Source organism: Otolemur garnettii, unplaced genomic scaffold, assembly GCF_000181295.1.
Source record: "Otolemur garnettii isolate 467f Iridium unplaced genomic scaffold, OtoGar3 scaffold00021, whole genome shotgun sequence".
Lineage (NCBI taxonomy): Eukaryota > Metazoa > Chordata > Mammalia > Primates > Galagidae > Otolemur > Otolemur garnettii.
This window is the reverse complement of record NW_003852416.1, coordinates 10600519-10610554: the sequence shown is the minus strand read 5'-3', so window position 1 is coordinate 10610554 and position 10036 is coordinate 10600519. Positions and strand designations below refer to the sequence as shown.

Below are 10036 nucleotides of genomic sequence, written 5' to 3'. Positions count from 1 at the left end.
AAAAAAAAAAAAAGAAAGAATAGTTTTAAAGAAAACATTCTATAACAAATCTACTTTCTGTACTTTACAAGGTTCAAATCTAACTTCAGTTTAACTGTATGAACATTTGGCCTTAAATATAGATTGATGACATAGTGATGGATTGTTTTATGGGATGTACTTTTTATAGGCTAACAATTCTATATATAATTTCATCGTTTTAGGGTTATGAGAGAATTTATAATGAAATTCCAGACATTAATCTGGATGTCCCACATTCATACTCTGTGCTTGAGCGATTTGTAGAAGAATGTTTTCAGGCTGGAATAATTTCCAAACAACTCAGAGATCTTTGTCCTTCAAGGTACATTATTTAAATATTACTTTCTCAATATAAAATACTGGCTGAGGGGTTAGGAAAAGCCAAGTGCTAAAATAGTTTTCTATCATTCTAGCTCTGTCAGAAAAATGATAGCATCCTCCTCACTATTTTGAGTTTATGGAGAAACAAGCATAAAGCTTGTTTTGCCCCCTTGTAAACCTGTACAAGACTATCTTATGAGGTCCTGGTTCATTTGAAGGAAACTAATTTTGTGGTGTGGTTGTTTACTAGGCTTTGTTATAAGTACTTTAAATGTTTGATTTTGGAGTAGGTATCATCAGTAATAAGATGAGGGAGTTGAGACGCATGGGGATATAATGTACCTTTTCTAAGGTCACCTGGCTAGTCCATGGTAGAGGCCAAGAATGAATCCAGACTTCTGGCTTCAGAGATCTAGTCTCTTTCCTACACTGTGTGGCTTCCCTTGATTCTTCATACGATGGGGAAATGGGGCTGATTGGATTGTATCCTACTAGAAAGCATATGGGTGGGGGGTTCTTTGGAGGTATTGTATTTGTGCTACTAGGATGTAACTCTTTTTAAAGAGTTAAGTTGGTTGTTAAAATGAATCTAATATTGAAGCTTGTAATGGGTACGAATGTTTAGTAGTAGCTAAACTTCTTGTGTGGTCAGTTTACATACATTTTTTGTAATTTTCTATCTGAAAAAAATTCCTAAGCTTTGAGTATTTGAAGTGCATTGTGAAAATTATATCTCATAAGAATAATTCCTGACGGGGTCCTTTGATATATAGAAAGTTTAGAAGCCATTCAGAGAGAAGGAAAAAAAGTGATGTAAGATTCAGTTTATGGCCTTTATGACAAATGTTTAGAAACATAGACTGCAGTTTGGTGATAGTGCCGTTTATGTATTGATGTATCAAGTGGTGTACAACTGTAAAAACTCAACTTTGGCAAGACTTCTTGCTGTAGACTGCTTCATTCTATATGTTGGTCTCATAATACATAGTCTGAAGCCTTTATGTTCAAGAAGATGTAGCTGGTTGCCACCTAGACCTAAGTGTGGAAAGGGGGTCAGCACCTTGGCCCTGGCTTTCAAAAAGTTTTTTAGCATCTGTTGGGAAGCCTAATTATTTCTCTTGTGGCTTTGCTCTCAACACTGTTTGAGAATACTTAAACTTCCTGTGTATACCAGTTTAGCTTTGACTTTTATCCTTTGCCTCTTTGTGCTTATTTAGGTGAAGTGCACATGGTGTGGTCTTGCATGCTTGTGCATGTTGGTCTGGGGTCAGAATAAGGGCTAATCCTGCCCCGCCTCCATTTCTACTTACTGCTTTAGGTTACTAGCCAGCAGTTCCAGCTGGGCTATTGCTACTACTTGTAGCCAGTGTGGTTACATTATAGAGCAGAGCTTCTTGAATTTGAAATAGTAAGAATCCCAAAATAGGGCATAGGCTGGAATTAGATTCTATGTTTTTCCACATTCCAGTTATAGATTTTCTAATCTGATAAAAATCGGAAAAAAATTGTTAAATTTGGATGTTTTGATAGCTTCCATAGCTCCAGTTTGCATGATTGTTAAGTTATGTTAGTGTTTCCTATTTGGCTCACTATTTTAGCTTTCAAATAATGTGGTGGAAGTAAATATTAAATTTCTAAATGTTTGCCTTAAGTTTTATATTAACTTTTTTTACATGACTCATTTTGGATAACTTACTTCAACAATTAGGCTTTCATTTAAATAAAAACTCAGATTCGCTGTTGATTTGATGCTTTATGCTAAGATGTATAGCAAGGAAAGTCTTTTTCAAAGGAATCATAGGCATTCTTTTTATTTTTTTCTTAAAAACAAAAAACCCTTTGAAAACTTAGTATATGGAACCAAAAAATACCAAGATTTTTTAGTCAGAAGTTATATCTATTTTCATATATTTTTGTTCTTTTATTACAGGGGCAGAAAGCGTTTTGTAAGCGAAGGAGATGGAGGTCGTCTTAAACCGGAGAGCTACTGAATATAGGAACTCTTGCAGTCTTAGATATTATAAAAATATATATCTGAATTGTAAGAGTTGTTAGCACAGGTTTTTGTTTTTTTTTTTTTTTTTTTTTAGCACTTGTTTTGGGTACAAGGCATTTCTGAAATTTTATAAACTTACATTTAAGGGGAACTTTTAAAAGAATTTTTTTTTTTTTTTGAGGGGGAAAGGAGAGACAGAAAAGTAACTTCTTAAGTGGAATATTCTAATAAGCTACCTTTTGTAAGTGCCATGTTTATGACCTAATCATTCCAAGTTTTGCATTGATGTCTGACTGCCACTCCTTTCTTTCAAGGACAGTGTTTTTTGTAGTAAAATCACTGGTTTATACAAAGCTTTATTTAGGGGGTAAAGTTAAGCTGCTAAAATACCCCATGTTGGCTGCTGCTGTTGAAAAACTGTGCTTTGGGAGTAAAAAAAAAAAAAAAAAGGTTATTTCTTTGTCTTAAAGAATTTTTAAAAAATGAGTTAGTCATAAGACTTATTCATCTTTCCAGGGAACATATTGATTGGTCTTAAAGACTAGACAGTTAAGTAAACGGTGGCTGGAACATCTATTTTTCTACAAAACTGGAAAAATGAACCTGGTTTGAGAAGAATGTACAACAAAATAAAACATGTGAAACAGTGTTGATTCTTTATTGGGATTATATTAGTTTTAGGTCTTCTATAAACTTGAACTTCAACAAATTTTAAATCTTCTAAAGAAACATACTTGAACCCAGAATTCAAGCTGTGTTCCTCAAACTTTTTTTTCCTTGAAACTTTTACATCAAGCATACACAGTAAATTATTTTAAGATTATACTGGGAAAAAATGCATGCATACTTTACTCCCTTGTTTACTGATTGGATTTATAGCTCAGTGAAATTTCTAAAATAACATATACCTTTCATTATTCTTAAATTCTGTTACCAAATAATGGTGTTAAATTACCCAAAACTTTACATTTGCCCAGTGTCTGAGAAAATACTGGCTACCAATAATAACATTTATCTAAGGCCTGATCACATTTCTTACCTCTTTTACAGAGCCTAATATTCAGCAAAGCCTCAAGGTCTCTGCTAACATAGATTACCTGTTATTGATTAGAGCAAACAAACCAAGAATTATATCCAGAATTTACAAAGATATTCTTAGGAATATACCTATTTCAGGTTTAGGCCCAGTCTTTTAGAATTAAAACTACAAGTTTAATGTTCGTATGTACCTCATGGGCTCTTTAAGCCCATTATCACTCAGGCTTATGTAACCATTTTTAGGTTTTTAGTTTTTTGATAACTGAATGATAAAGGTAGTCATGTAATTTACAAGTCCTTTAGTGTAATTAAAAGCTTAGCTGAATACAGAATAGGTGAATTTAACTGTTTAAAGTTAAATTTAAACAGTTTTGTCATACTGGTAGGATCAATTGGTTAGGCAAGAAAGCATTAAACATGACATAGCACACTAAATTGCTTAAAACATTTTGTTCTAAATTGGGTAATGTAAAAGCCCAACATAAACACTTTATGCAAGATTGGAATATATCTTCATATTTAGATTTTTAATAAACATATAAAGGTTCTCTGTATATAAAAGTTGCTTTTAGTCACTTCTGCCTAAGAATGTTATCCACAAAACAGCAGCAGGAATGGTAAACAATTTGTAGTTATAAAAACTGACTTGAGTGAATCAAATTTTATGGAATTTGGTATAATTAAAATCCAATTTTTGGAATTTATGTATAATTCAAACCAGAGTGTTTAAATTCACAATACGTTTCATCAAACTTGAGTATTCTTGTATTATTTATATGAAAATTATGAGTTTTATTAATAGACACTGCTGTCAGCATACAAATGCAGATTTTCTAGTTATCACTAAGTAGTAGATAAGGTATGTTGTTCCCTGAAGCACTATATCAGTCAGTGGGTTATTTGCCGCTGTTCCTTTTCTGCCATTTCTTGTTGGCGAATTGTATCCTGTGCTGCTTGCTGCATTTTCTCTAGTTTTTCCAGAGTCAGAGATTTTAAGGGTAAAAGTTTGGGTTTACAAAGCACCATTGTGGTTACATCTTCAACAGACAATTGCCCTATGTTTAAGAAAAAATAAGAATTAATTCAAGGGACATAACACAGTTTGGTAGTTGGATTTGCAACTAGAATAAAGGTCTGAACTTAGAACTTCATGGTCAGTGAAAGTTTTGCTTTGGCACCAGAAAGATAAGTTACTCCACAAGCAACATTTCTTAATATTAGGGTATTTCTTGAGAAAGATAAGTTTAGAGCTTTCTACCTAAGACTTTACCTACCATAACACAATTTTTTGTGTGAAATGTTTAATACGATTTAGGAGAATACATACATAATACATAAAGTATGGTATTTAGCATTAGTATTCTAATTACTGGTTAAACCTTCAGCAGTTTTCTCAATATTGCTTGATTTAGGGTTTTCTCTACTTTCAGACCATATTTAATATGGTAAATTCCATTACATTATTTAACTGAAAATTTCCTATTGTAATGAGCAATATTGGCTATAGGAAGATCTCTAAGTATAAGAAATGATACTTTTCTTGTCCTTTAAAAAAAAAAATGAAGATTCTTTTACAACCTTCTGGTGAATAAAGTATACAGTAAAAAGTAGATATGGTAAATGAGACAACAAAATAGCTACAGATGTTTAGCTGTTAAGGCCTGCTATGTGACACTGCCTATCGCAGGCGTCCTCAAACTATAGCCTGCGGGCCACATGTGACCCGCCTAGGACATTTATCCAGCCTGCCACTACCTGTCCTGCTTAGCAGCCAACTCTTCCCGGGACCCACAGTCCGGCACTCCCTAAACAGTCTGAGGAACAGTGAACTGGTCCTCTGCTTAAAAAGTTTAAGGACCCCTGGCCTATTGTTTTGTTGGTCCCTATAATATTCAATGATCTAAATATTTGTGATGTACATTTACCTTGTTTTGGAAGAACTTCCCGGAACATTGACTTCATTTCTGCCATATCTGAGTTACTGGATACAGTTTTTCCTTAAATGAGAAATCAATTATTATTCAAGAATAAATTCCCAACAGCTACTGAGACATTTCCATTGTAGTTTAAGAAGTAAAATCAATTCCTTTAGCAAGTAAACTACCTTATTCCATAACATTCTCATTAATTTCCTGTGATTATTTTCATTGAAACAATATTGAAATAGTTTATATAAACATCTTGTCAACTTTAATCAGTGGAGTAACATGTTAACTGGAAGACTGGGGGTTCTAAAATTTTTTCCACTCCTGGTGAAAAAGTGGTAGTGCTTCAGTTTTTTTAGGCAAAGATAGTATTAACTAAGGAAAAGGCATTTATGTGTAGCCATTGTGCTTTACAACTTCTGCTAGATGGAGAGGGACATAAAAAGAAAAAAATGAGTCAGGAAAAGGAAAAGGAGGTAGTAGGCAAATTTCCCTAAAATTCTCATTTATCCCAGTAGCTAACGTTAACATTTGGCTTCTACTTTTAATCTCTTCACCATAACAACAAACAGCATCCTAAGGATCAGTTACTGGCTACACAGCTGTAATTTGTAAGGAAGTACTACAATATGTGAAATTGGCTCTTAAACAGAAGGTATGCTTTCAGTTTACTATTTTCCTCTTACTACAAAGATACTATGTGCTTGAGGATAGCTTCATATGAGAATTTTTTAAATAAACATCCCCGCATACATACCATCATTGGCCAGTGAAATTTCTCCAAGAAAATAGTGTTAAATATCCAAGATAACTGCTCTGCTGTATGTTCAAGGTGTTCTGGACCAAGTTGTAGAATAATCCCTTTCCAAACACAGCTGCCTCTCAAGACAGTACCACCCATTTAGTGATTCACTGTACTGATGCAGCCTTACCATACATCTTTCACAATATCACCACCACAAAAGAAAGATTTATTATTTATAATGTGGTGATGCTGGCTCAGTGCCTGCCTTTACCGCCCACTAAAAATTACAATCAAGTGAAGCTGCTTCTGGTCTTTGCTATTCCGACTCCACTACTTTTTGACATTCCTAATAAAAACTTATATTCTCTATCCATCAAGCCCATTCCCCTCTCTTGTTCACATTTTTTATTCTGTAGTTGTCTAAATTCCTGAGTAACCACTCTATACTTTCCAGAATTCTGTCATCAGGCTGTACTACTATAGTGCTCAATAAAACATGTGAACTAGGGAATGGACTGGAAATAAAGCAACTAGTCTATAAATGGAATGTGAGATAAATACATTAAGTATGAATTTCCTTAGAATGTGTATCCTGCCACACTCTTTCCTTCTTAGGTCTGCTAATGGTAACCTACTGATCACTGCTGGGTTTTCCCCCAGGTTAGTTAGGTTGAAGGCTAGTAACACTGCAAACCCCTGATCAACTTTGAATAGAGCTATCAAAAACAACACCTAGGATCTCCATTAAAGGCAGATTGAAAATACTCATTATGCCCTTATTTGATGCAAATCTGACATCCCACTGAAAGGATGGAGAGACGCTACAGATGTTGGTAAATGTGAAGGAAATACATAGCAGCTAAGAATTTTTATACACATCACCAAAATGCTAAAGTGGTAGGGGAACAAATACTTAAATCTTAGCTGTTTTATAGAGTAAGCAACTCCAGCTACTTAGAATTTAATCATTTTGTTTTCTCTTACCTCTTTTACTTCCAAAATCTGGCCTGCAGAAAACAATGAAACTTGGTGCTCTACCAAACCTCAGTTCTCTCTTTGACTAAGGTGCCATTGTTACTGGAAAGGGTGTGAGGCCAAGGACTGGTAAGGAGTGGGCTGGGCCTGGTGTGCAGAAGATCAGTGCCAGTCACTTGCTTGGGTGGAATATCTGCTTTACTAGGGTTGGTTCTTGTTCCTACGCTCCCTTAGGCACTAGTGGGAGAGAAACAGGAAGGGAAGGGCTAAAATAAGCAGGTGGTTGGATGGACAGCATTGGCTGGATTATACTGTCCTGATAATCAGCAATCCTGGCTGTCCAGAAAAGAGAGAAGTACAATCATGTGGCCCTTAATGATGGGAGGTGTTCTGAGAAATGCATCACGAGGAGAGTTATTGTGCTGTGAATTTAAGAGTGTACTTACACAAACCTAGATAGCATAGCTTACTATGCTGCTAGGATATATGGTATAGCCTATTGCTGCTAGGCAAAGCATGTTACATGCAGAGCATGTATGTATTGTGCCAGGACATCAAGACCATTACAATGGCTAAGAGGTCACTAGTGACAGAAAATTTTTGGCTCAATTATAGTCTCATGGGACCACCATTGGGTATGTGGGCACTAGTTGGCTGAAATGTTATGCAATGTACAACTCAATTTATTTCCTCATAAACACCATGGTACTCACAAGACAGCATGATTTCTTTCCCTCCCTCCCTTTATTTTTTGAGACAGAGTCTCATTATGTTGCCCTCGGTAGAGTGCTGTGAGCCCTCTAGCTCACAGCAACCTCAAACTCTTGGGTTTAAGTGATTCTCTTGCCTCAGCCTCCCAAGTAGCTGGGACTACCGGTACCTGCCACAATACTTGGCTATTTGTTGTTGTTGTTGTCATTGTTTTTAGCAGACCGAGGCCAGGTTCAAACACGCCAGCCCTGATGAATGTGGCTGGTACCCTACCCACTGAGGTATAGGCGCTGAGCCAGCATGATCTATTTAAAGGTGTTTTTTTAAAGACCTGTTTTACTTACATAGTGTTTACTCTTAAAGCAGCATGTTCTGTCAGATTATATTCTTACACGTTTTTAAAAATACAATAGAGTAGACTATAGTGGCTCATGTCTGTAATCCTAGTACTCTGGAAGGCTGAGGTAGGCAGATTGATTGAGCTCAGGAATTCAAGACCAGCCCAAGTAAGAGCAAGACCCCACCAGCCTGAACAAGAGTGAGACCCCATCTCTACTAAAAATAGAAAAACAAGCCAGGCATTTAGGCAGGTACCTGAGGTCTCAGCTACTTGGGAGGCTAAGGCAGGAGGATCTCTTGAGTCCAAGAGTTTGAGGTTGCTATGAGCTACAATAATGGCACAGCACTTTACCCAGGGAGACAGAGTGACACTGTGTCTCAAAAAAAAAAAAAAAAAAAGATAATAAAGCAAACCAATTTCATAAAATAACTCAAGGTTGAGAATAAAAATGTGAACAAACTTTTAAGAGGGCAGCAAAGAGTAACAACCTTTAAAATTGTAATAAAGGGAGTGGAAGCTTGTTGTACTTAAGAATCTATCTTGTATTTCTAATAGAGATGCTAAGTGACTTGTTACCTAACTTAGAGGAATTAATGCATCTGACATATGAGAGAAAGAAACATCTCTAAAGCATTTGAGATTCTCAACCAAAATACCAATCTTATTGTCATGTAAGAACACACAGGTCATAAACTAGTGGCTCTTGGTCCTATCCAGTTAACTGTTTTGCTGGTTTGCTAGATATTTAAAAAGTATTTGAGCCAATGTTTAAAATTCAGCCAGGACTGGGAAGTGACACCTTATTTAGGAAGCATGTACTTGAATTCACCTTGTTTTCCCCTACCTTACTTGACAAGCCTTTACTTAGGCACTTCACTTTGCAACAAGAACAAATGCATCATATGCCAAACTGTCTAGTTTTATTATTAATGGGTATTGAGAATCAAATATGCAATCTGCAGGGAATGAAAGAGAAACCAGAAACAATTATAGTTAAAGAACAGTAGAGGATACTTTATGAAAAAAATATTTTTCTTTCGTGAATATTAAGTTAGCTCTTTAAAGTAAATTCAATCTGCAGGTTATTGAGTGGGGGTGGTGGGAATGGTATGAATAATAACAAAAATTTTTACCTTTTGTCTTATCCAAGACTTGTGGTTGACTGACAGATAAATTATCAAAGCATACTAGATTTCTAAATGTAAATATAAGAAGGTGAAATAGGGACCTGAGAGCTTTTCAGCAGACATAAAGTAGTAATGTTCACTTTCATTCAGTCACCTGCCCACAAGCTAGGAGAGTGCTTAATCTGGATTGATTAATACTCATCTGGAGGTGCCAAGTAACACTGTATGTCATAGCTGGAGACTACAGCAGATTCTATTCTGCTTTGCTATCTGGCATCTGCTGGTAGAAGAATGTTGCAACATGTTTATTTTGGCTAATTAATTCAGACTCATGTGAATGAAATGTGTGGTGTCTAGCCGAGGCCTAAGAATGGAAATATTCTTGGGTGAACATAGATGATGCTATTGGTTCTTATACGCTCCAGTAGCAGACACTACCATTAAATTAGTAATGATACATCCTACTTATGCAAAATGCCTTTTTCTAATTACCTTTCCTATTTCAAAATTTAGGACTAGATGGTGGTCCTAAAAATGTTAGCTATTAGATTCTATCTCAAAAAAAAAAAAAAAAGGATTTGCTCAGCAACTGATATACTTAGCTATTTCAACATTATGCAAGAAAAGATAAATAAAATTGTTTAATACTTTACATAGTGTTTCTCAAAGGCAGTTCTTCAAATCATCCACATTAAAATCTCCTGGACTATTATTTAAGGATACAGAGTGCTCGGCTCGGCGCCTGTGGCTCAAGTGGCTAAGGTGCCAGCCACATACACCTAAGGTGGTGGGTTCAAATCCAGCCCGGACCTGCCAAACAACAATGATGGCTGCAAC

At 35.7% G+C, this 10036-nt stretch overlaps 2 protein-coding genes across 5 annotated transcripts in view; one reads left to right on the top strand and one right to left on the bottom strand.

Annotated features, from left to right (window-relative positions):
* PDCD4 (programmed cell death 4) overlaps positions 1 to 2986 on the top strand; it is a 53283-nt gene extending 50297 nt beyond the window's left edge. For both annotated transcript variants that reach the window (XM_023511606.1, XM_003787172.3), the window contains 2 exons: positions 204 to 343; positions 2273 to 2986. In XM_023511606.1, the coding sequence (XP_023367374.1) occupies positions 204 to 343; positions 2273 to 2333 (201 nt within the window). In that variant the 3' untranslated portion in view covers positions 2334 to 2986. The remainder of the gene's footprint in view (positions 1 to 203; positions 344 to 2272) is intronic.
* Positions 2431 to 10036, bottom strand: part of BBIP1 (BBSome interacting protein 1) — a 13592-nt gene continuing 5986 nt past the window's right edge. For 2 of the 3 annotated variants that reach the window (XM_023511607.1, XM_012803627.2), the window contains 2 exons: positions 5302 to 5373; positions 2431 to 4431 (listed from right to left, as the gene is read on the bottom strand). In XM_023511607.1, the coding sequence (XP_023367375.1) occupies positions 4265 to 4431; positions 5302 to 5347 (213 nt within the window). In that variant the 5' untranslated portion in view covers positions 5348 to 5373 and the 3' untranslated portion in view covers positions 2431 to 4264. Of the gene's footprint in view, positions 4432 to 5301; positions 5374 to 7030; positions 7087 to 10036 lie in introns of those variants that run through there. The other variant, XM_012803628.2, reaches the window with a different exon arrangement.